This window comes from Mastigoproctus giganteus, chromosome 13 (genome assembly GCF_048544385.1).
Source record: "Mastigoproctus giganteus isolate SK-2022 chromosome 13, ASM4854438v1, whole genome shotgun sequence".
Taxonomy (NCBI): Eukaryota; Metazoa; Arthropoda; class Arachnida; order Uropygi; family Thelyphonidae; genus Mastigoproctus; species Mastigoproctus giganteus.
Genome location: NC_143587.1, coordinates 82687487 through 82715472, shown reverse-complemented (window position 1 = coordinate 82715472; position 27986 = coordinate 82687487). Strand labels below are relative to the sequence as shown.

Here is a 27986-nt window from a genome sequence, read left to right as displayed (position 1 = left end):
ATAGCACAATCTGCTTATTCACTTTCCCCGACAAATGGAAGGTCGATTCATCAGAAAAAATCACTCTGTCAGCAAAGTGGCATTGCACAATGGTAACAGATTTACTTACATGAAACTCCAACACAGTAAAAGCTTTCTCATTACATTCCAAAGCCATGTTGCAACAGAGCAGAACTGACGTCACAGGCAAACGAACAACTGAACGGCCGTATGTGTCCAGCGCCATCTGGTGGTTAGCCGTACAGCATACCGAACATTGTGAGCGTGGGAACGAAACTTAAGATATTATGCATTCTTTCGAGATGGCTACAAATGACTATGACACATGCGCTTTCCCAAAAAAAAATTCTGAAACCCCGGACTTCATTTTGAATAACCCTGTATAAGGCTTTCGTTAGACCACACTTAGAATACTGTGTTCAAGTATGGAGACTGCACTTAAAGAAAAACATCGAGCTTCTTTAAAGGGTGCAAAGATGGGTAACTTGCCTAGTGAGATCAGCAAAAGGGCGTCCTTATGAAGAAAAACTTCTTCAAATATGCGGGTTGCAGCGTTTGGAAACTAGACACCTGAGAGGAGATTTGATTGAAGTGTTTAAGGCTCTGAGAGGCATCAGTAAAATGAATGAGGACGAAATTTTCAAGATTATAAATGATGCTAGAACTAGGGGACATAAATTCAAGTTATGGTGGAGATGTTTAGATTGGACTGCAGGAAGTTTTATTTTAGCTAGCGAGTTATAAATTACTGGAATAAGTTGCCTACATGAGTGGTAGAGGCTGACAGTTTGGGGAAATTCAAAGGTCATCTTGTTGTTGTTGTTGTTATTTGGTTTTTAGGAGCATTAGCAACTAAGGCCATATTGCTCCGGGGGGATATGTGGTGGTCATTCCCTGACCTTTCTGCATCCTCCGTATTTGGTGGTGACGGGCTCGAACCCCAGTCTAATCAAGAAGCGTGTGCTACGCACTGCTGCTCCTTCCCACCTGGCTATGGAGGCGCCCAAAGGTCATCTGGATAGTACCTTCGGGTGAGGGAAATGCATAGGATGATAGGTTTAATTTCCTTTTCTTTTATTAATTATTAGTTTTTTGTTTTTTTTTATCATTGTTTTATTTGGTTTTTTTTTTTTTTTTTCAGCTGGTGCAACATAAGCCATAGGCTTTCTTGCACCATGCGGCCATTACTAATACTAATATGTGAAAATCTGAAGAATATTTTCCAGTTAGCAAAATAAAAATAAATTTACTATTACATACATAGCTTAATTAATAGATACTGTAATATGTACATACTAATTGATATTTCTGTTCACTGACTCTTTTTTTTTGTTGTAAAATTTAAAACATGATAAAATATAAAAACGATAAGCAATTAATAACAAAGAACATGGCACATGTTCTTTGTTAGAACACATAGGGAGTAATGAGTTTCTGAAAATGTATTTGTTTTTTATATGATTGAATATTTCATGGAAGGGAAAACACATTTCACCCTAATAACATGAAAATCCACAGAATTCCAGCTGTCCGTACAATAGCAAATGCAAGAAGATTGAGTTTACTACTTGTTTGCAATTGATTACACTAACAGAAAAGACCAATAAACCAGAAACTGTAAGCTGTTTTTATTGTTTTATGGTCGTGACCTACAGAAATGTGCTTTAGAAGAATATCACAAAGGCGATAACAACTAGCAAGTCAACAGCAAAGATTCACAAAAAGGAATGGAATCTTTGAAAATTACATCTAAAGTAATCGCAGGGTTTTCCCAGCACAAAAGCTCAAAAATACCATGTTATGCGAGATTTCCAGCAATTCTCAAACCATGCTAGAGTGAATCCTTGTTGTAGAAGTACCGTGTTGTGCAAGGATTGCCACAATTTATCAATCGTATTAGAGTGAAACCATGTTGTAGAAGTACCGTGTTTTATGGGAATTGCCTATACTAATATTAATACAGTAATTACTGTAAAAACAAAAGATCTAAATAAGAATTCTTGGAATGGCTAACCAGAGCCACCTATTAAATAAATAGGTGACTCTGGTTAGACATTCTCAAGTTTTAGTATAAATTACCTATCCCTGCCATCAGTTTCTGTATATCACTGACAGAACCTCATGTACTGCTCAAAGAACTTCATGTCATATTGCACAATACATTTTAGCAGTACTAATGCTAATACAGTCATAACTACAAAATAAACAAGCTCACCGACAAGTAATTAACCTCAGATCTTCTCATTATTACTATTCTGAGTTTGAATGGCACGTTATCCTAGGATTATTACTACCCAAATGGAATACTTGTATTTACGATTGTTACTGATCAATTGCCATTTTTCAGCCCATCTGAATAGTTTTTTTTTTTTTTTTTTTTTTCAAAGATAAATAAAAATAATTTAGAAATGTAAATGGAGTTGGATAACTCCAAAGTTCACTCAAGTTTTCCAATGTCATTAGGGAATGCTAAAAAATATTTCATAATCAACAGAGAGGGGAGGATAAAATCTTGAAGTTTCTGGCATTGTTAATGTAGTTAAAATTCCATGAATTGGTTCAAGATTTAAACCCCCCGCTTTACTATTTCTCCTTCATTTCATTTTGCTGGTCTCTCTGATAACATTTATAAAAGCTGGATCAGTCTCAAAGTTGGTATGTTTTAGTTATCACTCATTTTCAAATCTAATGCCTTCTGCTAATTTGAATTCCATTTTTATTTCATTTTATTCTTATAACTTTAATGGTTGATTTCAGTTGACCATGCTTGAGAATTATTATTGAGATCACTTGTTTTTATAATAATGATGTGATAATGGTTTTAAGAACAGGCTATGAGGCCTACGTGGCCAAGTGGTCAGGAGCGGGAGTGCAGTAGCACACGCTTTTTGAGTAGACCGGGGTTCAAGCCCCTGACTTCTAAATACAGTCGATCTGCCAATTTGCACAGGACCAGTGTGGCAGATTATGGTCCATTTCCCTCAACACGAATTGCTGAGGAGGTTTCCATCCTGTAATGGGTTGATAATGGCTGCAGTTTACTTTTATCTACAGTTAAAATTGATAACACTGCATTTTAGTAATTTTTAAAACATTGAAATTTCAAAATTAGTTACATACCTACTTTGCAATAAATACCAGGTAAAATTCTTTTTTACTAGATTATTAACTACTAGATAATGATACTGGAAATTATAATTTGCTGGCAGACTGATTTAATATATTATTTTTATTTATTTCGTATGATGTGATCAATACACGAAGGAACCAGTTTTTTCTTGCTTCCTTTGTGTATCGTGGCCGGAATATCCAACCAACCAGTTGGTTCGGCACCATCGTGATATCCAGCCCGAGGTGGGAATCGAACCCGCGACCTTTGGGTTGCCAGGCAGGCACTTTACCTACCCGGCTAGCCCAGTCGGCAATATATTATTGTTATAAAAGGACACCTAAATAACTTGCCATTTCTTACCTTTCATTCTTCTACTGTATCTTGAATACTCAGAATTACATTTCTTTTCTAGAAATGCAGTAGAAATATCCCTAATGGATAAACATGGTGAAGATTCACAACTTGACACAACAAAATGATTTTCTTGTTTACCTGACGGTTCTAATATGATTTCTTTCGTTATCTGAGACATATTTAACTGTGGCCAGGAATATCTTATTTCTCTTTGTTCATTTGGTAAAACAGTGGTTTGCACCATAGGTACACATGCAGAATATGTTTCACAAGGTTTTATAGTAGCTGAAGCTATTTTCTGAACTGTATTTTCTTTATTTGTTATAATTCCCTTACCTTCATTTGAAAGTGTATCATTATCAATTTTGTATGTATTTTCATTGCAAATTTCATTTATGCTTTTTATTTCATTATTTTCTTTTAAATTATTAGAAAACATTTTATCTTTATTAATTATTTGCTTATTATGATTTAAATATCTCCTTTTTTGTGAATACTTTTGACTTTTTGCCATTTTTTTATTGTACTGACTTCGTGTTCTAGTGTGAATTCCAAGACTGTCACTTTTAATTGATGTTAGGCACTTTTTTGTATTTTTTCTACTAGCTTCAGCATGATTATTTTTAGATGTGGATAATTTTTCTGCACTGATTTCACTCGGCAAGGCACATTTTTTCTTTGTTATTTTAGAATTCTCTCTTAAAAGTGGTGACTTCACTTCTCTCATTGCTGAGAAGAGTATTGGTGATTGTAAAGGCATCTGAATATGCTGCCTGGAACCCTGAAATAGTAATTAAGAAACAATCATTATAATAAAAATTTTTTTCCATGTTAATCACACAAATCTGTGTATTAGCCAACATAAAACTACATTAAAAATTGTTAAGCAGCTTCCCAACTAGGCGGCCAAGATGCAACTAGGCAATACAACAGAAAAATAATTTTACCAAATGAATTTAGTAAAGTACCTTTTAGAGCAATAAAGAAAAAATGATAAGAATAACAAAATTTAACAATTAAATTTCAAACTGTTTACATATGAATGACATTTACACAGTAAATGAGTAGGTCACAGTAAAGACTGATTTTTAAACAGTGGTAAGTAAAATAAACATGAGTGAATCACTTAAAATTTTAAAAGCAGATTAACAGTAAAGACTATGATGTGATAATATCATACAAAATTAAAGTAAACATAAGTTAAAACATTGGATAATTTAAAATTTTCCTTAAATGTTTTTTATATCTTTGTTTGATAGGAGTTAGGAAAATACTTTTCCATGTAAAAGTTTCAATAGAGTATTAATAGTGGATGGAGTTAGTTGACTGGAGCATGGCTGAAGTTATTAATGACTTGTGTTCTGCAGCCGGTTCATTCAAATCCACAGCTAATGTTAGCCCATTGCAGACTCCAATACTCAGAACAAATAGTATTAGTATAGTACTAGTAGTTGCAAATGATGCAAGGAAGCAAGCTTATACAGCACTAGCAAAAAAAAAAAAAAAAAAAGAAAAAAAAAGAAAAAAAAAAGCCTCTAAGCAGGAGTTTCGTGTTCTTTACCACATTAAAGAGGCACATGTGGCATGGTAGGCATTTTACATAAATTTTGATATTAATTTTCTACTAAAGTATGTACACACATATATGTTTTTCACATGTAGGCCCCAAAGAGTATGTGTATATAATGCAAATACATTTTTTAAGGATATTTCAAATATGTCTCAAATAATGTGTCTGCTTATGTACAAACTGTTTTGAAATCTTGCAGTATATACTGCCATCTCTTATCTGTGTTCTAAAGTAATTGTAGACACATTTTATTATAGATGGCAGCATTAAAATATCTTTTAAAATCATAGGAGGAGGAGGAGGAGAATTGCCTGTCATTCCCAGCTAAAGGGGAAAGCCAATGGGGCATTGATTCAGGGCGCTAGTTTAGGGGGGCCAAAAATTGAAAGAACAACAGAAAAAAAATCACTTTCAGTCAAGAAGAAACAAGTAAACAGTTTAAAAAAGAAATTCTATACAGAGCATTAGGGCCTGAATTTTTGATTGTTGAAAATTTATCTGTTGTCTACTTGTTTGATATGACATTTTGGGCCAAATAAACATTACAAGCAAAGCCCTCTAAGAGGTCAATCTGATTATGTCACAAGCTGTCCCGCTGCTTTCATAATCAAATGAAAGCAGTGGGACAGCTAACAAGAATTTGAAACCAAAAATTATTGAAAATGATCACCAACATGAATTTGGAATGAGTTTGGAACACCAACATGAATTTGAGAAGGAAAATTTTAGGATCCACTTTTTTCAACATTTTTAGACAGCACAATCCAATTCAATCATTGAAAGACATATTTGAGTTGATCTTAAAGCATAACAATCACTTCTAATATCATCATCCAGTAATTCGGCCTTGTGACTGGTCACTTACTCTGATGAGCTGTCTCCACCTTTTGTCTTTTCCAGTTCATTCAGTCTTCTCTTACTCACTCATCACTGGATTTCTTGGAATATGTTTACTTTACAGGTTTGAGTTGATCTTAAAGCATAACAATCACTTCTAATATCATCATCCAGTAATTCGGCCTTGTGACTGGTCACTTACTCTGATGAGCTGTCTCCACCTTTTGTCTTTTCCAGTTCATTCAGTCTTCTCTTACTCGCTCATCACTGGATTTCTTGGAATATGTTTACTTTACAGGGTAGTTTCCCCATTGCTTTCCCTGTTGGTAGTAGCTTCCTCTCACCGAAGCTGCATTTGCTGCCTTTGATCTGTTTAGGTTCTTCTGTCACGAGATGGTCTATATGTCTAGGGCCTATATGTCTGGTTACCTACTGGTAACCAGACATATAGGCCCTGTTCGGGCCTATATGTCTGGAATCCTACTCGGGTTGAAAACCCAACCTTCCTCTAGGTTGCTCAGGTCCCGGGGGGGGGCACCCCCGTGGAGGTGAAAGTGGAATTGGGATGGAGAGGCTCAGTGAACCAGTTGGTGAGTTCATGTATTCTACTTGCACACCCCTTGTTTCCTACTTCTAATATAGAATTAGAAATTCTGCATACAGATGGTGATCACAAAGTCATTGATTTATATGAAGAATGAAAATTTGTAGAAGTACAAATTTTAAACATGTGCTGTATGATTCATTTCGCCACAAAGGTGGTACTTGTGCATATGTCCGTTCCGATATTCCCTGCCATGATAAATCTTCATGGTGCAGAGAATTCTTTTAATGTTGCCAGTATCAGTGACCAGCATTGAAGGGAGCTTTTGCAAAGGTCGAGTTAATCAAAAGAGCTATCTCTTCTGCAATGAAATAAGATTTGTTGGATGGATTGACAGCCTTGTCAATTGATTATGCTATCACCAAGGATTTAGACCTGGATGAAACCATCCAAATGTCTGCAGCTTTAACGTCTGAAAAGTTATCCTTGAAGAAGAAAATTTAACTGGTATATGTAACAGTTACTACTGTTTTTTATATTAATAAATCACATTTTTTATTTTAAGATTTTAATAAAATAAACTGAATGAAATAAATAATAAAATTAGAAAAAAAAATTTATATTTTATTTTTGAACTGAATAATCTTTCTTTCAGCTTATCTGGATGGGATGGGATCATGGGTGCCACAGAAAAGTTTTCTCAGAGCACCACAACCCTTTGAGCCAGTTCTGGCATGTGTCAGCTATTGTTATCTAATTTGTACATACAAAATCTGAAATTCTATGTAATTAAGTCCCAGAAGTTGATGAAATCGAATAAAGTGCTATCCAAGTGGATGTTGAAGATATTATTGCATCAAAAAAAAAAAAAAAAAAAGCATTAATAAATTTTTTTTAATGATTTTCATATAAATTATTTTATAATTTATTTTTAAATTCTCAGTTAACAATAATTTCACTCTAATTTTGGGCAACCAAGTCAAAATAAGAATAAATTAATATTTAAAAGCATTTAGGCACAAATATTTCATTTTTATAAATTTTCAAAGCTACATGAAGAGAGAGAGAGAGAGAGAGAGAGAGAGACACACACACACACACACACACACACACACACACACACACACACACACACACACACACACACACACACACACACACACACACACACACACACATCCATTGAACATACTCACCCCAAATATGGATAAGAAGCCAAAAAGCTGTGAATATTTAGCAGTAGATGGTCAATGTGATAATGAAATGTGAATTTCTTATCAAAGACCACTCTCAGATCTTTAAGATTACTTCCAAGGAGAGTGGCAAATGAAGGTTTGTTTTCATTACATTTATATGTAATGAAAAGTGGGTAATAAGTGGATACCAGTATTATGACATATAAAAGCTTGTAGTAATATTCGTATACATGAATATATATTTGATAGTATGAACCAGAGCTATAATGCTCAATACGTTCTATGTTGATATCAATATTTGTAAAAGAATACGAGAAGTTTACCTCAATATGATACACTTCCATATGATACTCTCCAGAAATTAAATGAAAACAATTTAAAAAATCGAAAATCTTACATTACAGTAAAACATTTTGTTCGGTCCTTGAGGTTGTCACAGACATTCTCTCAGATATGCCAGACAAGCTGTATTTGCTACATGGGAGTCTAAAACACTGATGGAACTGATATTCGGGTGACAATCAAGTCAAGTGGACCCAATTTCTGCAAAGTCCGGACGGTCTGTGACAGCCAAATCCTCTGCTTGCACCTTCACGATGGTGGGACTGTTAGTAATTCTGGGTATAACCTTCATGCACAAGTACACGGTGGGTGACCACCCAGGTGTGAACCAACGTAAGCAGGGGTCGAGGTGAGGAGCCCACACCACATGGAGGAATGCCACCCCTCTGTGTTACCAGGCAGTACTAGGTGGTAGATGACTCTCATCAACTGGTGCAATACCACCACTTTGCTTATTGGAGGCTTGAAGTGGTGGAACCCATGTTAGTCTCCACAGCTAAGTTCCGGTCAACCCTTGTCCATCTCTTCCATCATGCAGTATGATTGATGACTTTTGAGGTTATGATGAACATCGTTGTTAGATCTAATCTTCCTTACATTTCAAGGGTACAGCTCCAAGGGTACTGCTTGAAATGGTGTTCAGAGACTGGCCGCTAGTTAGTACACCGGATCGAACCTATTGGTAACTCTCCGGAGGCTTCTGGATCAGATAGTGTATAAAATTGCTACCTCTACTCTGCCAGATAGTGACGGGAGGGAGTCTGAGTAGTGTATATGCGGGGAGCATTGTCGAGGCCACGTTATGTCAAGAATCTGGGTATATTCTTACCATTTAATACACCATGAATTGTCAAACTAATAGAGTAAGATTATCTGCGAAAAGATCTAAACTTCCCAAACACTTCCTAATTCATTTCACAAATATACGTGGTCCGGATTCTAATTTTAACAATGTCCATTTCCACTTGCAGCCTGCCAAACCCGATGTACTTTTTCTGACAGAATCTCAGTTATCAGTTGATTAAACTACTGCTCATCTCAGTTGCCCAAATTATGTGCTGTATGATTCATTTCACCACAAAGGTGTTACTTGTGCATATGTCCATTCCGATATTCCCTGTCAGAGACTTGGTAATTTGGAATCTCCTCTTTTCGATCTTCTCTGCTTAAAAGCTCTCTACCTCACTGTGTCAAATTCATCAGTTGTCTCTACCATTCTCCCAACTCCACTAATCACTTGGAGCTCTTTGGCTTTCTCTCTTTGCAACTCGACTTTCTCCAGTCCAACTTTCCTAACAGTGAGGTAATTTTTCTTGGTGATTTTAATGTTCACAACTCCAGCTGGCTTCCGTTTTCTAGTCACACCGACCCAGCTGGTCAAGATGCTGAGGCTTTTGCAATTACTAATGACCTTGCACAGATTGTTCATTTGCCTACAAGAATACAGTACAATCCTAACCACACAGCCAACACGCTTGATCTTTTTCTCACAAACAACCCTTCTAAGTACTCAGTCAAAGTGAGTGGTTCTTTAGGCACCTCAGATCACAACTTGGTTATTGTCTCTTCTTCAGTGGAGCCTTTACCTCATGGCTATTCCCAACCTTGTATTGTTTGGCATTACAAGAATGCAAAATGGGATAACCTGCAAGATTTATTTTCTTCGTTTCTTTGGTCGGATTACTGTTTCAAAACTTCTGATGTCAACGTTTGCTCAGATCGTGTCAGTGAAATTATTCTTGCAGGAATGGAATCCTTTATCCCACACTCCACTTTAAAATCTCGTCCTTTATCTAAACCTTGGTTTTCAAATAAATGCGCTAAGGCTGTTCAAGAGAAGAATAATTCTCAGTTTCAAATTCTAATTCTTCAGTTTCATTTTCTGCCTACACCAAAGCTCGCAACAATTGTAAAACAATTGTTTAATAATAAACAATTATTAATCAGTCCAAACTAGAGTTTGAACAAGCTAAGAGTAGAAAACTTTCTTCTTGCCCTAATGGCAGCCGAGCATTCTGGTCTCTTGCCAAAGCTATTGGCCACAACTTTTGCCCATTTCTGCTCCCACCTCTGTCCAAACCAGATGGTTCTGTTATCACTTCAGCCAAGGATAAAGCTGACTTGCTAGCATCCCATTTTTCTTCCCACTCTTGTATTAATCATCTTGGTAAAACACCTCCCACCATTCCCAACATGCTCCATTCAATGCCTCCTGTGGTCTTCCGTCAAAAGGATTTTAATGAATCTTGATGCTAAGAAAGCTCCAGGTCCCGATGTTATTTCTCCACTTGTTCTCAAAACCTGTGCTCCTGAACTTACTCCTGTTCTTTGCTGCCTTTTTTTCACTTTCTTATTCCAAAGGGGTTTTTCCTTCTGCTTGGAAATTTGCTCATATCCAGCCAGTTCCTAAAAAGGTTAATAAATCCCCTCCCATCCAATTATCATCCCATTGCAATTACTTTTACTCTTTCTAAAGTAATGGAGAAATCGATTAACCGCCAACTCTTAAACTACCTAGAAACCCTCCATCTGATCAACGATCACCAGTATGGATTCCGTCAGTGTCGATCCACTGGTGATATTATGGCTTATGTTACCCATTTATGGACTAATTCAATGGAATAGTTCGGTGAAACAAAGCAGTTGCCCTTGACATCTCAAAGGCTTTCAATCGTGTTTGCCATAAAGGGCTTCTAAACAAGCTTCCACATGGTTTGCCAACTGTTTTTGTAATTGGTTATCCAGTTTTCTCTCTGATCGCTTACTGTGGATGATGGTAGATGGCTCTCTGTCTTCTAACTTCTCCACTAATGCCAGTGTCCCCCAAGGTTCAGTTCTTTCCCCCACTCTTTTCCTCTTGTATATTAATGACCTTCTTCCAGTGACTGGAAATCCTATCCATATTTTTGCCGATGATAGCACATTGCATTCCACTTTCCAGTTTGAGAAACCTTGTCCTGCACAATCAGCTTCACCGTCTCGAAAATCTGCTACCAATTCCTTAAATGCCCATCTCCAGGTAATTCCCCAGTGAGGCAAAGATAACTTAGCTGATTTCAATCCTTCTAACACTCAGTCTTGGCTTATATCTCGCAAAAAGGATTCTTCTGCTCCTATGCTTATCTTTGGTGACACTCCGATTTCTAGGCAAAATGATATATTTCCTTTGGGGATCACCCTGACTTCTAATCTCTCTTAGCACAAGCACATTACAAATATTGCTTCCTCTGCATACTAAAAAACTTGGTTTTCTCTTTCGCTCTCGGCATTACTTTTCTTCCAAACAGCTGTTCACTTTTTACAAATCGCAAATCCGCCCTACCATGGAATATTGTTCCCACATCTGGGGTGGTGCCCCCAAAACCTCTTTCGGGCTTCTTGATTCCGTTCAGAAGAGGGCAGTTAGGTTAATTAATGATTCATCTTTAACAGTCTCTCTCCACTCGCTGTCTCATAGACGTACTGTTTCTGCTGCATGCCTCTTCTGCAGATATTTCCATGGGCACTGTTCTTTTGAATTGGCTTCTATAATTCCTGCTCTCCCATTTCAAAACAGTCTGAACACATGCCACCACCAGCAAACATCCGTTTACTGTCCATCTTCGAATTCACAGAACCAACTTTTCATCTTCCTTGTTTATTTATTCAATAGCTGTTTTCGGGAACAACCTTCGTTCATACGTATTTCCTGAAAATTACAGTCTACAGAAGTTCAAGTCCAATGTCAACAAATATCTTCTTTCGTCTTTTCAACCTCCAACCCAAGCACGGTACTAAACCCCAAACACTAGAGGTTTTCATACCTCTCGTGTTTGGGGTTTACATAAAAAAAAAAAAATAATAATTAACAATAATTAAAAATCAATTAAAAATTAAGTAAAAAACTAATTTAACAAAAAAAAATGATTTTCCTTCGTGAAGCTGACAATGCTTTTCGATGGTATGTCGTGATCACAGCAATGAAAATTATCGAATAGCGGTGAGCATGGAACTTAAATAGGGATTATTTGTCTTTGCACATGCACATAAAAGACCACGAGTTAGAAATTTGATGTGGCCTGCGAATATTAACAGAATTCTCATATAATTTAATTTCGATGGTTTCTGTAATTAATAGTCTTGTAAAATTACATTGGACACTAAGTATTTTGGCCTCGTTAAACAAAAAAGTATGTTTTTCATTAATGGCATGAAAGGCTAATTCTGATGCTGCTGAAAGAGAAGCACGAACTGAGGCCACGTGTTGATTAACACGAAAATTCAGAGGAGACTGCGTAGAACCCTGATAAGACGAGTGGCAATCACTGTAAGAAATGTTGTATACTAGGTCATTTATTTGTGTTGCGAACGAGGAAAGGACTGAGCAATTGTTCAGTATAGTGTGTAATTTCCCTATTGGCCTGGCTTCAATTTTAAATTTGGTATCTTTATAGACTCTGTTAAGTTGTTTGTGCCACTGTTCAATATATGGTACAGAAATAAAGTATTTTTTGATAATACTATTATTGTTGGTTGGTGTATTTTTTTGTATTCTATCCTTAGCTTGTACCCTAATTCTGTCTATTGTAGCAAGTGGGTAACCCCTGTTTAAGAATCTGCGGTTAATATTTGTATTTCTGAGCCCAAAGCAGATTCTGTTGTTGAATATTTATAAGCATTGAGAATTGATTAAAGATAATGAATGTTTTGTAGGTGAATGGGTGATAGCGTTATAATGTAGAAGCATTCCGGTGTTTGTAGGTTTACGACAGATGTTAAATTGGATTTTATTCGCGTCTCGAGTAAGTGTGAAATTTAGAAAATTTAATGACTTAGTATCCGTATTCTCCCTCTCCAATGTAAATTGAGTCTAGAATGAATATTATTAAATGAATGTAAAATATCTTGGATAGTGCTACTATCGGTAATGACTAGAACATCGTTTTGTTTGTTTATTTGTTATTTGGTTTTTAGGAGCATTAGCAACTAAGGCCATATTGCTCCGGGGATATGCGGTGGTCATTCTCTGACCTTTCCGCATCCTCCGTATTTGGTGGTGACGGGTTCGAACCCCAGTCTAATCAAGAAGTGTGTGCTACGCACTGCTGCTGCTGCTGTTCCTTCCCACCTGGCTACGGAGGCGCTAGAACATCGTCTAAATACCTCCCATAGTATGTGATACGGGGTAGAAACGGTGTCAAATGTATACGTTCAATCGTTGAGAGGTAGATCTCTGATATTAGGCCGCTCAGGATTAATCCCATTGGCAAACCCAAAATTTGTTGTATACTTTGTCTCGAAAGGTGATATAGTTGGCTTCAACTAAGAGTTTAATTAAGTGAAAAATTCACTTAATTTCTTATAATTAATCGGTGTCAAGTTATTGTGTAACATATCCCAAAGAATATCTAAGGTATATTCAACGTTAACAATTCGTATATAACAAGGTAACATCTAGTGAGAATAAATTATCATTATTGCCAAGTCTACAGTCCTTAAGGTTATTAAATAGTGTATCATAGTTGTTAATCCCAAATTGTATCGCCTGTCTAAAGGCGATACAATTTGTCTTAGATATTAACACTGATATACCTTCATCGATATCATTGATAAATACTGAAAACAACAATGGGTCCAACACCGAACCCTGGGGGATTCCACTAATAAAATCAGTCCACGAAGAGCAGTGTCCATTGATAAGTACTCTCTGTCGTCTCCCACTCAACCATCCTTTTATCCATTCTAGCAACTTGCCAGAATGGACTGGCAAGTTGCTAGAATGGATAAAAGTTCCAATTTGTACAGTAGTCTTCCATATGCCACAGTATCAAAAGCTTTCCAAAAGTCCAAGTTATGATATCAAAATAATTCTTTGCATCCAGTTCCTTTGTGACAAAATAATAGTATCCAATCAAATTTGTCAGATAAGACTTCCCCTTAACAAACCCATGGTGTGTCTGAACTATAACTGCAGTCTTGTCTAGATGATCCTGCATCGCTTCCTTAGCCAGTGACTCCATTATTTTCACTGGAACAGAAGTTAGACTAACAGGTCTGTAGTCACCTGTTGATCTCCCTTTGTGAATTGTGGACACATTTGCACATCCCCAGTCCATAGGGATCTCCCCTGAGTCCAAGGAAGCTTTCATAATTATGGCTAAGGGTTTGCTTACTTCCTTTGCTGCTTCCTTTAATATAACTGTATAGATCCCATTCACACAAGGTGGCTTCCTTATGTTTCATTTCAACAATTTCTACTCCACTCTCAATTTCTGCTCTACTCTCAGTTATTAAAAAATCACTTAGCTCCCTGTTAGAGTTTGGTAAACTTCTGACATTCTCCTCCTTGAATAACTTCTCATGTGTGAATGTAGATGCAAAATACTCATTCAATTTATCAGCTACTTGAGCATGATCATCAATAGTCAAACCATCTATATTAAGTGGACCAATCTGATTCATTCCCCTTCCTTCTGGAGTTTACATAAGTAAAGAACTCCTTGAGGTTTTTCTTTGCATCCTTTGCCAAAGGTTTCTCGAAATTCGCCTGCCTAACCTATTTTGTGACTTGATTACAGACTATTTTATATCTGCCACAGGCTTCTGTATCACCTGATACTTTAAATGTATCCCATAATTTTTTTTTCCCTGCCACGATCCTCATTAATTCATCTAACATCCATTTAAACAGTATTTCTTAGTTGGAATGAAAAGCCTAGTAGCCTCCAAAATTAAGTCCCTGAAGGCTTCCCATTTAGAATTCAACATTCGTAACATCATCAGTTTATCCCACTGCACAGAATTTAAAAACTGTCTGAGACCCCTGTAGTCACCTTTACGAAAGCAAAAGCCCTTCCCTTTAGCCTTGATGGTAGTTACATCTTTAAGTAATTCCCATATCAGTACATTGTGATCACTGTCACCGATTGGTTCCTTTAACTGCAAATTCTTAATGCATGAATAATCACTGCTGATAATCAGATCAAGGGTATTACTCCCTCTGGTTGCCTCCTGAACATGTTTCTGTAGAAAACAGAAACCTGCCTAACCTCCTTTGTTCCATTCACCAATCTCATTGCCCTTTCTCCTTTGGGACTTGATTACAGACTAGCTTATATCTACCATAGGCTTCTGTGTCACCTGATAATTTATATGCATTTCTCTCCTCTGCCACGAGCCTCATTAATTCATCTCACATCCATTTAGACCTAAACCTTGAACAGTATTTTTTAGTTTGTATAAAAAGCCTAGTACCCTCCAAGATTAAGTCCCTGAATGCTTCCCATTTGGAATTCACCATTGGTTACATCATCATCAGTTGATCCCACTGTATAGAATTTAAAATCTCTCTGAGACCACTGTAGTCACCTTTATGAAAGAAAATACCCTTCCCCTTACCCCTGATGGTAGTTATATCATTAAATAAATCCCACATCAGTACACTGCACTCACTGCCACCTAGCTGTTCCTTTATCTGCAGATTCTGAACACATGAAGAATCAATGCAGATAATTAGATCAAGGGTATTACTCCCTCTGGTTGCCTACTGAACATGTTTCTGTAGAAAACAGTCAATAAATCCACAAAAGTCATGCTAGTGTGCGAGTTTACCAACCCACAAGTTCAAGTCAATATCTGGAAAAATAAAATCCCTCATTATAAGATATTCTGATTTACTGGCCTACCTTATTTCTCTGTACAAATGCTCATTATACTCATCAGATTCATTAGGCCTATAACACACACCTACTCCCATTTTCCCTTTCCCAGTGATTATGTCACAGCACACTGACTCAACATTGCATTGTTGTCCACCAATGTCAACTGGATGCACTTATTTAGATTTATGTGTTTCTTAACTAACAGCAGAACCTCTCCTCCCTTCCTGTCCTGTCTATCCTTTATGTACACATTTTACTCCCCAAATTCCAATTTTGCACTGCTTATATCTGTGTGGCACCACGTCTCTGATATCCCAGCAAGATCCACTTTTGATGTCTTGGCCACACTTCAAATTCATCAGATTTATTTACTATACTCCTAGCATTAGGGTACATGAAGTATACATACACCTATTCTTACTCTTAGTTACCCTAACACAAACCATGTATTTACTTGTTCCATGATGACTCCCAGCAGCCCTTGAAATCCACAGTATCATGCTTTGCAGGCTGCTGCTCGTTCCAATAGAAGCAGTGCAAGAATACTTTCACCTCTGCCTACCATTAATCTAATAGTCTGTGACCCCCCCCAAGCTAGCAATTTTCTGACCCACCTAACACTGTCTCGACAGCATCAACAAATATTCTTGCAGCCTTTCTATTTAAGTATATCCCATCCCTGTAGAAACAATCTCGCCTGTTAACAAGCACAAACCATGCTGAGAAATATTTTACCCCATGAGCCTTGCATAGTCTCCCAAGGGCCGAATTGATTAACAAGGTTCTTGTCATATAGTCCCTCCTATCATGTCTGGGCAGAATTGCAGATACTTTCAAATTTAACTCTAATTTGTGACTTTTTTTCAACATTGACCTCTACTTGTTAAATAAGTCCGCAGATCTCCTACTCTTAATATCATTAGTCCCAACGTGTACAATATATCACCCTCATGCGCTTAAAAGATAATATCTGCTCTATGTCATTAACTTTTGCCCCTGGTAGACATAGCTTGGTCCTATTCCACCTTCTGTTCCAGGTAAAATAATGGAGTCCTGGTTAAAGATGCATTGCAGGATCATCTAGACAAGACTGCAACAATAATTCAGACATAGCATGGGTTTGTTAAGGGAAAGTCTTGTCTGACAAATTTTATTTGTTATTATGATGTGGTTACAAAGGAACTGGATGCGAAAAATAATTTTCATATCATATACTTGGATTTCAGGAAAGCATTTGACACTATTGCGCATGGAAGACTACTGTACAAATTGGAGCAGAATGGTATTAAAGGTAAGTTGCTACAATGGATAAAAGGACGGTTGAGTGGGAGAAGACAGAGGGTGGTAATCAATGGGTGCTGCTCTTCGTGGACTATGTTATTAGTGGAGTCCCACAGGGTTCGGTGTTGAGTCCGCTGTTGTTTGGTATATTTATCAATGATATTGATGAAGGTATATCAGGCTTAGTATCGAATTTTGCAGATGATACAAAGGTTGGCAAGGTTGTTAATGACAGTAATGGCAGTGTGTTTCTGCAACAGGATCTAGAAAATTTGGGCAGGTGGGCTGAGAAGTGGCAACTGAAGTTTAACATTGAAAAATGCAAAGTACTGCATATGGGTAGAAGTAACCCCAGAGAAACGTACCAACTGTGTGGTACTACACTTAAGGTGGTAGAAAATGAAAAAGACCTGGGAGTAATTGTGCAGGCAGATATGACGTTTTCTGAGTAATGCTGACAGGCTGACAGGTCAGGTCACGGGGTGTTGTCAATGATATACAGGAATTTTGCTAGCAGGAAAAAGGAGGTGATTATCCCTCTGTATAAGGCAAGGGTCAGGCCACGCCTTGAGTACTGTGTACAGGTCTGAAGGCCTCATTTTAGGAAGGATGTAGATTTACTTGAGCGTGTACAGAGAAGGGCAACAAGATTGGTGAGGGGAATGAAGGGATCCTCTTACCAAGAGAGGCTTAAGTTCTGCAAATTGCAGTGGCTGGAGACTAGGCACCTGCGAGGTGATCTGATTGAGGTGTATAAGGCCTTGAATGGGTTGAGAACGCTGAATTCTGATGGGATTGTACCACTTGTTCAGATTACGAACCTAAGGGGGCATAAATTGAAATTAGCATTAGCATTAGCATTAGTAGAGGCATTTGATGCAAGAAAGCAAGCTTATGCAGCATCAGCAAAAAACCACTTCCACTTCACCCCTCTGTTCGTTCAAAATACCTGTCCAGTTGAGCCTTAAACTTATTTAGGCTATCAACCTCCACGACAAGGGATGGAAGTCTGTTCCACCAACCAACCACCCGCTGGCTAAAGGCAAATTTCCGCACGTCTATCCTACATCTGTCTTTCCTCAATTTGAATTTATGCCCTCTCAGGTGATTTTTCTGAGCTAGAGGAAGAATCCCATCAGCATTGAGCATGCTCAAACCATTCAAGGCTTTATACACCTCTATCAGATCACCTCGCTGGTGCCTAGTCTCCAGACACTGTAATTTGCAAAACTTAAACCTTTCTTCGTAAGAGCACTCCTTTGTTCCATTCACTAATCTTGTTGCCCTTCTCTGTACTCGTTCCAGCAGCTCTACATCCTTCTTGAAATGAGGCCTCCAGACCTGTATACAGTACTCTAGGTGTGGCCTGACCATTGCCTTATACAAGGGAATAATCACCTCCTTATCCCTGCTGGAAAATTTCCTGAATATCATTGACACTACTCCATGAGCTACTCTTGAAGCCCGTCTGCACTGCTCAGAGAACTTCATATCTGCCTGCTCAACCACCCCCAAGTCCCTTTCATTCTCTACCACTGTCAGTGTAGTACCACAGAGTTGATACGTTGCTATGGGGTTGCTGTGTAGTACCTTACATTTGTCAATGTTAAACATCATTTGCCACCTCTCAGCCCATCTGCTCAACCTTTCCAGATCCTGTTGCAGCAGCATAGTGTCAGTAGTGTCCATGACAACCCTGCCAACCTTTGTATCGTCTGCAAACTTGGACCTTAAGCTTGATATACCATCATCAATATCATTTATAAATACAGAAAACAATAATGGATGCAACACTGAGCACTGAAGGACTCCACTAATAACATTAGTCCACGATGAGCAGTGTCCATTGATTACCACTCTCTGTCTTCTCCCCCTCAACCGCCCCTTTATCCAGAGCAGCAATTTGCCTCCAATGTCACACTGCTCCAATTTGTGTAGCAGTCTTCCATGTGCAACAGTATCAAAAGCCTTTCTAAGATCCAAGTATATAATATCAAAGCTATTCCCTGCATCCAGTTCTTTTGTGACTGCATCATAGTATCCAATCAAATTGGTCAGGCAAGACTTCCCCTTAACAAAACCATGCTGTGTCTGAGCTATAACTGAAGTCTTGTCTAAATGATCCTGCAGTGCTTCTTTAACCAGTGCCTCCATTAATTTTCCTGGAACAGAAGTTAAGCTCACAGGTCTATAATTACTTGTGTCAGCCTTTGATCCTCCTTTGTGAATTGGGGTTACATTTGCACATCTCCAGTCTATGGGTACCTCCCCTGAGTCCAAAGAAGCTCTCATAATTATGGCTAGGGGTTTGCATACTTCCTTTGCTGCCTCCTTTAATATAACTGGATAGATCCCATCCACCCCGGGTGCCTCTCTTGTGTTTATCTTCAATAATTTCTCCTCCACTTTACACCCAGTTATTTCAAGATTCTGTAGCTTACTGCTAGAGTTGAATAAACCTCTGGCATTCCCCTCGCTGAATAACTCCTCATGTGTGAATGTCGATGCAAAATATTCATTTAGTTTGTTAGCTACCTGAGCAGGATCATCAACAGTTGACTCATCAATATCAAGTGGACCAATCTGATTCATCCCCTTCCTTCTAGAGTTTACATAAGTAAAGAACTCTTTGCTGTTTTTCTTTGCATCCCTTGCCAAGGATTTCTCGTAATCTGCCTTCGCCTGCCTAACCTCCTTTGTAACTTGGTTGCATATCAACTTGTATCCATCATGGTTCTGTGTCATGTGTTAATTTGTAAGTATCCCATGCATTTTTCTTCTCTGCCATATGCCTCATTAATTCATCTGACATCCATTTTGGCCTAAACCTTGAACAATATTTCTTAGTTGGTATGTAAAGCTTAGTAGCTTCCAAGAAGTTCTTTGTATGCTTCCCATTTTGAATTTGCTGTTGGTAACATCATCAGTTGGTCCCACTGTATAGAATTTAAATACTGTCTCAGTCCATCGTAGTCGCCTTTACGGAAGCAATAACCTTTCCCTTTACCCTTAATGGTAGTTACCTCTTTGAGTAAATCCCACTTCAGCACACTGTGATCACTGCCACCTAGTGGTTCATTTATCTGAAGATTCTTAATGCATGAAGAATCACTGCTGATAATCAAATCAAGAGTATTACTCCCTCTAGTTGCCTCCCAAACATGCTGATGTAGAAAACAATCATCCAATAAATCCATAAAAGCCGTGCTAGTGTGTGAGTGACCAGCCCCCAAATTCCAGTCAATATCTGGGAAATTAAAATCTCCCATTATAAGACTCTCTGATTTACTGGCCCACTCTATTTCCCTGTACAGTTTCTTATTATACTCATCAGAGTCATTAGGCCTATAGCACACTCCTACTCTCAATTTTGATCTCCCAATGCTTATGTCACACCAAACTGACTCAACTGCACTGTCCAGCGATGTCGACTGGCTTCACTTCCTTGGTTTTTATGTGTTTCTTAACTAATAGCATAACCCCTCCCCCCTTCCTATCCTGTCTATCCTTTCTGTAGACGTTGTACTCCCCAAATTCCAGTTCTGCATCCTTTATATCTGTGTGACACCACGTCTCTGATATCCCAACAATATCTCCCTTTGATGTTTTGAGCAATAATTCAAATTCATCAAATTTATTTACTAAACTCCTAGCATTGGTGTACACGCAAGTATACCTGCACCTGTTTCTATTCTTAGCTACCCTAACACAACCCATGTGTTTACTTGTACCGCAATGGCTCCCAGCAGCCTCTGAAATATCATGCATCTTGTTTTTCAGGCTTCTGCTCATTCTAATAGAAGCAGTGCAAGAATCTCTTTCACCTCTGCCAGTGGCTACTGTCAATCTATTGGTCTTTGTCTCCCCCCCAAGCTAGCAGTTTTCCGACCCACCTAACACTGCCTCGATAGTATCAGCAAATATTCTTGCATCCTATCTATTTAAGTGTATCCCATCCCTGCAGAAGCAATCTCTCCTGTTAAAATTTGAGGAAGGACATGTAGAATAGATGTGCAGAAATTTACCTTTAGCCAGCGAGTGGTTAATTGCTGGAACAAACTTCCATCTGTTGTTGTGGAAGTTGATAGGTTAAATAAATTTAAGGAGGAACTGGACAAATATTTAGAGGAGATTGTTTTGTAATTTTTTTTTTGGCTGATGCTGCATAAGCTCATACACTTGCTTTCTTGCATCACATGCCACTACTACTACTACTATCCTTTTTGCACAATATATTTCCCATCTCCCTGACAATAGAGTCACCAACAATAAGTAGCTCCTGTGGGACCAGCACATTCTGCCCTGAAGGTTGCCGCTGTGTTTCTGATGATCAAGTGCGAGCTTTGGGATTGATCTTGGCAGCTGAAAGCCTGATCGGTCTCCCAATTTAAGGCCTTTGAGGGCATCTGCCCTGTCCTTCAAGCTCTCACAGTATTTAAAAACTGTCTGGGACCAATGTCGTCACCTTTACAAAAGCAAAGCCCTTTACACATGATGGTAGCTAAATACATAAGGAAACTCTGGGTGCGAGGTTAGCCTGGGCAGACATTGCTCCTTAAAGCTCTTCAAACAGAGAAGTTTTTCCAGCAGCCTCTGAAATGGTTTATGAGGATGATTTATTTTCTGCTTTATTAGTTTAAATTGTCATATTAACTTATTTTCTAGCGTAGCTTTATATTCCTAGTTACGATACTTAGTTTAAAGTTAACTTAGACAGAGATTTCGTAGATATTACTTAGTATCGGTAACGGTATCAAATCCACGTGTCACAAATTGAACGAGAGGTCTTTTAACCAAATTTAGTCGATTTATTAACCAATTGTTATATCAAATTATCTTCTATAAGTAGATTGTAGACCTAGACAGGATCCTTAGTTTATTCTAAATTGAGATAGCGAGATTTCAAAGCTAATCAATACTTACGAGTCCGTAGAAATACCGTTCGTGAATTCCCGCCATTTTTACACGATAGCATAAGCTTAGTGTAGTATACTGCATAATATAATATTGTCAATTAATCAGTAAATCTATTAATCTTGATAAACTTTATTGTCAATTAAATTGTATTTTTAACTCTATAAATATATATAACGACTTAATCGTAACAAATAATTAATACATAACTATAGTGGTACACGTGATACGGAAGTTGTATAAAGGGAACACTAGATACCGAAAAAAAAAAAAAAAAAAAAAATATATATATATATATATATATATATAAAACATAACTGTTTTGGGATATAACTTAAGGATTTAATTTTTGTTTTAAATTTTATTGAATTAAATTGGAATCATGACTCTGACCAGAGCAGCAAAGCAAAAGGCTCAAGCTAATGGGAGTGCTGTGGTTCAGGGGAGAACTGAGGGGGGCAGTTGCCCTCTGAATCACAGTCTATTAAAATGCCTGTTTGCTTGATGTTTGCGGAGCAGTCGGGTACAGGACATGATACTGCCAAGGGGGATGTCTTTGTGTGTGCACGATGTAAGGAGTGCAAGGAAATCAGGCGACAACTCAGTGTTGTTATGGGCCTTTATGAGACCTTGAAGGACAGGGTGGATGCCCTCGAAGGAAATAAATTGAGGGGCCCATCAAGCTCTCAGCTGCCCACATCAACGCCAGAGCTTGCACTTGGTCATCAGGCAACACAGGGGCAGCCCCCTAGGCAGAATGCGCTGGTCCCACAGGAACTAGTAGTTGTTGGTGACTCTATTGTCAGGGAAACGGGGAACATGCTTTGTAAAAAGGATAGGTGGAATAGGACCAGGGTATGTCTGCCAGGGGCAAAGGTTGATGACGTTGTAGAGCGGATATCATCTTTTAAGGGCACAAAAGGTGATATAGTTGTACACGGCACTAATGATATTAAGAGTAGGAGACCGGCGGAATTACTTAGCAAGTACAGGTCACTGTTGAAAAAAAGCCGTGAATTAGGGTTGAACTTGAAAGTGTCTGCAATTCTGCCCAGACACGATAGGAGGGAGTATATGATGAGAGCCTTGTCGATCAATTCGGCCCTGGAGGGATTGTGCAAGGCTCAAGGGGTAGAATTTTTTTCAGCCTGGACTGTACTTGTTAACAGGAGAGATTGCTTCTACAGGGATGGGATACACTTAAATAGAAAGGGTGCAAGAATTTTTGCTGATGCTGTCGAGGCAGTGTTAGGTGGGTCGGAAAACTGCTAGTTGGGGGGGGATACAAGGACTAATAGATTAACAGTAGCCACTGGCAGAGGTGGAAGTGATTCTTGCACTGCTTCTATTCAAATGAGCAGAAGTCTGAAAAACAAGATGCAGGATATTTCAGAGACTGCTGGTAGTCATTGCGTTACAAGTAAACACATGGGTTGTGTTAGGGTAGCTAAGAATAGAAACAGGTGCATGTATACCTGCGTGTACACCAATGCTAGGAGTTTGGTAAATAAATTTGATGAATTTGAGGTATTGCTCAAAACATCAAAGGCAGATATTGTTGGGATATCAGAGACGTGGTGTCACACAGATATAAGTAATGCGGAACTGAAATTTGGGGAATACAATGTATATAGAAAGGATAGACAGGACAGGAGGGGAGGAGGGGTTATGCTATTAATTAAGAAACACATAAATTCAAAGGAAGTGAAGCCAGTTGACATCGATGGACAGGGCAGTGTCGAGTCAGTTTGGTGTGACATAAGCATAGGGAAATCAAAATTGAGAGTAGGAGTGTGCTATAGGCCTAATGACTCTGATGAGTATAATAATATATTGTACAGGGAAATAGAGTGGGCCAGTAAATCAGAGAGTCTTATAATGGGGGATTTTAATTTCCCAGATATTGACTGGAATTTGTGGGTTGGTCACTCGCACACTAGCAAGGCTTTTGTGGATTTATTGGATGATTGTTTTCTACATCAGCATGTTCGTGAGGCAACAAGAGGGAGCAATACTCTTGATCTGATTATCAGTAGTGATTCTTCATGCATTAAGAACCTGCAGATAAATGAACCACTAGGTGGCAGTGATCACAGTGTGTTGAAGTGGGATTTACTCAAGGAGGTAACTACCATCAGAGCCGACCGGGCTAGCCGAGTGGGTAAAGTACCTGCCCGGCAACCCAAAGGTCGCGGGTTCGATTCCCGCCTCGGGCTTGGATCAAAGTACTGCAAAAACCTTGGGAGGTGCAATATGGCCACAGAAGCCGATGCGCCAATAACTACCAAATCAAAAAAAAAAAAAAAAAAAAAAAAAAAAAATTCCATCAGAGGTAAAGGGAAGGGTTTTTGTTTTCGTAAAGGCGACTATGATGGTCTGAGACAGTATTTAAATTCTATACAGTGGGACCAACTGATGATGTTACCAACAGCAAACTCAAAATGGGAAGCATTCAAGGAACTAATCTTGGTGGCTACCAGGCTTTACATACCAACTAAGAAATATTGTTCAAGGTTTAGGCCTAAATGGTTGTCAGATGGACTAATGAGACATGTGGCAGAGAAGAAAAATGCATGGGATACATACAAATTAATGGGTGACATGGAAGCCTATGATAGATATAAGTTGGTCTGTAACCAAGTCACAAAGGAGATTAGGCAGGCAAAGGCAGACTACGAAAAATCCTTGGCAAAGGATGCAAAGAAAAACAGAAAGGAGTTCTTTACATACTTGAACTCGAGAAGGAAAGGGATGAATCAGATTGGTCCACTGGATATTGATGGTTCAACAGTTGAGGATCCTGCTCAGGTGGCTAACAATCTAAACGAGTATTTTGCATCTACATTCACGCATGAGGAGTTATTCAGGAAGGAGAATGATGTAGGTAAAGTAAACATTGGCAGTGAGCTGGATGATTTTGTAATAACTGAGAGGAAAGTGGAGGAGAGATTGTTGAGGATAAACATAAAAAAGGCACCTGGGGTGGATGGGATCTATCCAGTTATATTAAAGGAGGCAGCAAAGGAAGTATGCAAACCCCTAGCTATAATTATGAGAGCTTCTTTGGACTCAGGGGAGGTACCCATAGACTGGAGATGTGCAAATGTAACCCCAATTCACAAAGGAGGATCAAAGGCTGACACAAGTAATTATAGACCTGTTAGTTTAACTTCTGTTCCAGGTAAATTAATGGAGGCACTGGTTAAAGAAGCACTGCAGGATCATCTAGACAAGAATTCAGTTATAGCTCAGACGCAGCATGGTTTTGTTAAGGGCAGGTCTTGCCTGACCAATTTGATTGGATACTATGATGTAGTCACAAAAGAACTGGATGCAGGGAATAACTTTGATATTATATATTTGGATCTTAGAAAGACTTTTGATACTGTTGCACATGGAAGACTGCTGCACAAATTGGAGCAGTGTGACATTGGAGGCAAATTGCTGCTATGGATAAGGGGATGGTTGAGTGGCAGAAGACAGAGAGTGGTAATCAATGGACACTGCTCAACGTGGACTAATGTTATTAGTGGAGTTCCTCAAGGTTCGGTGTTGGGTCCATTGTTGTTTTCGGTGTTTATGAATGATATTGATGATGGGATATCAAGTTTAATGTCTAAGTTTGCAGATGATACAAAGGTTGGCAGGGTCGTTAAGGACACTACTGACGCTATGCTGCTGCAACAGGATCTGGAAAGGTTGAACAGATGGGCTGAGAGGTGGCAAATGAAGTTTAACATTGACAAATGTAAAGTACTACATATGGGTAACAGTAACCCCAGAGCAATGTATCAACTCTGCGGTACTACACTGACAGTGGTGGAGAATGAAAAGGACCTGGGGGTAATTGTGCAGGCAGATATGAAGTTCTCTGAGCAGTGCAGACGAGCTGCAAGAGTAGCTCATGGTGTCTTGTCAATGATATACAAGAATGTTTCTAGCAGGGATAAGGAGGTGATTATTCCCTTGTATAAGGCAATGGTTAGGCCACATCTTGAGTACTGTATACAGGTCTGGAGGCCTCATTTCAAGAAGGATGTAGAGCTGCTGGAACGGGTACAGAGAAGGGCAACAAGATTAGTAAATGGAACAAAAGGTTGCTCTTACAAAGAAAGGCTTAAGTTTTGCAAATTACAGAGTCTGGAGACTAGGCACCGGCGAGGTGATCTGATAGAGGTGTATAAGGCTTTGAATGGTTTGAGCATGCTCAATGCCAATGGGATTCTTCATCTTTCTCAGAATAATCACCTCAGAGGGCATAAATTCAAATTGAGGAAGGACGGATGTCGGATAGATGTGCGGAAATTTGCCTTTGGCCAGCGGGTGGTTGGTTGGTGGAACCGACTTCCATCACTTGTTGTTGAAGTTAATAGCCTAAACAAATTTAAAGCTCAACTGGACAGGTATTTCGAACGAACGGAGGGGTGAAATGGGAGAGGGTTTTTTTTTTTTTTTTTTTGGCTGATGCTGAATAAGCTTGCTTTCTTGCATCATATGCCTCTACTAATGCTAATGCTAATGCTAGTACACTGTGATCAGTCCAACCTACTGGTTCTTTTATCTGAAGATTCTTAATGCATGAATTATCGCTGCTGATAATCAGATCAAGACTATTACTCTCTTCTTGCCTCTCTAACATGTTGTTCTATGTCACATGCCATCTAATAAATCTACAAAATTCTTGCTGGTGTGTGAATGACCAATACTCAAGTTCTAATCAATTAAAATCCATCATTATGAGGCATTCTGTAGTACTGGGCAAATCTATTTCTCTGTACAGCTGTTCATTGTACTCACCACAGTTATTAGGCCTATAACACACACTCATTCTCATTTCTGCTTTCCCAGTGCATATGCCACAGCAAACTGACTCAGTGTTGCACTGGTCTCCCATGTTGACTGGATGCACTTCCTTAGATTTTGCACTTCCTTAGCCCTGTACATATTAAATAATTCGACAGATCTGTAGAATTACTTCACAACAGGCATATCCTGGTCCTATTCCACCTATCTCTTTAGCACAATATACTTCCAATATACAATCGATTCACCATTAATAACTATATGCTCCTTAACTAAGAGCATAAATCCTTCCTCCCCCTCCTATTCTGTCTCTCCTTTTCATATTCAATGTACACCCCATAATCAAATTCTGCATCCCTTATCTCTGAGTGTCACTATGTCTCTGATATCCCAACAATATCTGCATTTGATAACTTGACCAGCACTTCGAATTCAACAAATCGATTTACTTATTTACTATACTCCTAGCATTGGAGTTCATGCAAGTACACATACACCCTGTTGTTACACTTAGTTATCTTAATTCAGCCCACGTATTTACAAGTTCCATGATGACTCACAGCAAGCCTTGAAATCCCCAGCAACTTGATTTCCAGGCTGCTGCATGTTCCAATAGAAGCAGTGCAAGAATCATTTTCACTTCTGCTTGTGGCTATTGTTAATCTATTAGTATGTGCATCCCCACCTCCCAAGTTAGCAGTTTTCCAGCCAACCTAAAACTGCCTTGATAATCATCAGCAAATATTCTTGTGCCCTTTCCATTTAAGTATATCACATTCATGTAGAAGCTGTCTCTCCTGTTAACAAGCACAGACCATGCTGAGAAAATTTTACCCATGACACTTGCACAATCTCTGCAGGACAAAATTGATCGACAGGGATCTCATCATATATTCCCTCCTATCGTGTCTGTGCAGAATTGCAAACACTTTCAAATTTAACCCTAACTCATGACTTTTTTCAACATAGCCCTGTACATATTAAGTAATTCAACAGGTCTGTGGAATTACTTCACAACAGGCATATCCTGGTCCTATTCCACCTATCTCTTTAGCACAATATATTTTCCATTTCCCTGACAATCGATTCACCATTAATAACTAACCCATATGAGACCAGTGGTTTCTGCCTTGGGAGTTTCTGTTGTGTTGCCTGATGCTCAAGTGTGATCTCTGGCATTGAATTGGGCATTTAAAGCAAAAATCACAGATAAGATGAATGCATACATACCATTAAGAAAATATTGTACGAGGAGGATGCCAAAATGGATGAATGTGGATCTGGACAGCCTAAGAAAAAGACAGCATGGCACTGTTACTGAGCAACGAAAAGTAATGAAGCCTACAGCAGGTACAAGTTGAGCTGTAATAGTACCACATATAAGGTTAGGGAG

The 27986-nt window shown here is 38.6% G+C and overlaps 1 protein-coding gene across 1 annotated transcript in view; it reads right to left on the bottom strand.

Moving 5' to 3' along the window:
• Nucleotides 1-3449: 3449 nt before the first annotated feature.
• LOC150076223 (uncharacterized) overlaps nucleotides 3450-27986 on the bottom strand; it is a 232571-nt gene continuing 208034 nt past the window's right edge. Inside the window, exons 9-10 of the mRNA XM_090387290.1 lie at nucleotides 3998-4247; nucleotides 3450-3802 (exon numbers count right to left, since the gene is read on the bottom strand). Coding sequence (XP_090243416.1) covers nucleotides 3450-3802; nucleotides 3998-4247 — 603 coding nt within the window. The remainder of the gene's footprint in view (nucleotides 3803-3997; nucleotides 4248-27986) is intronic.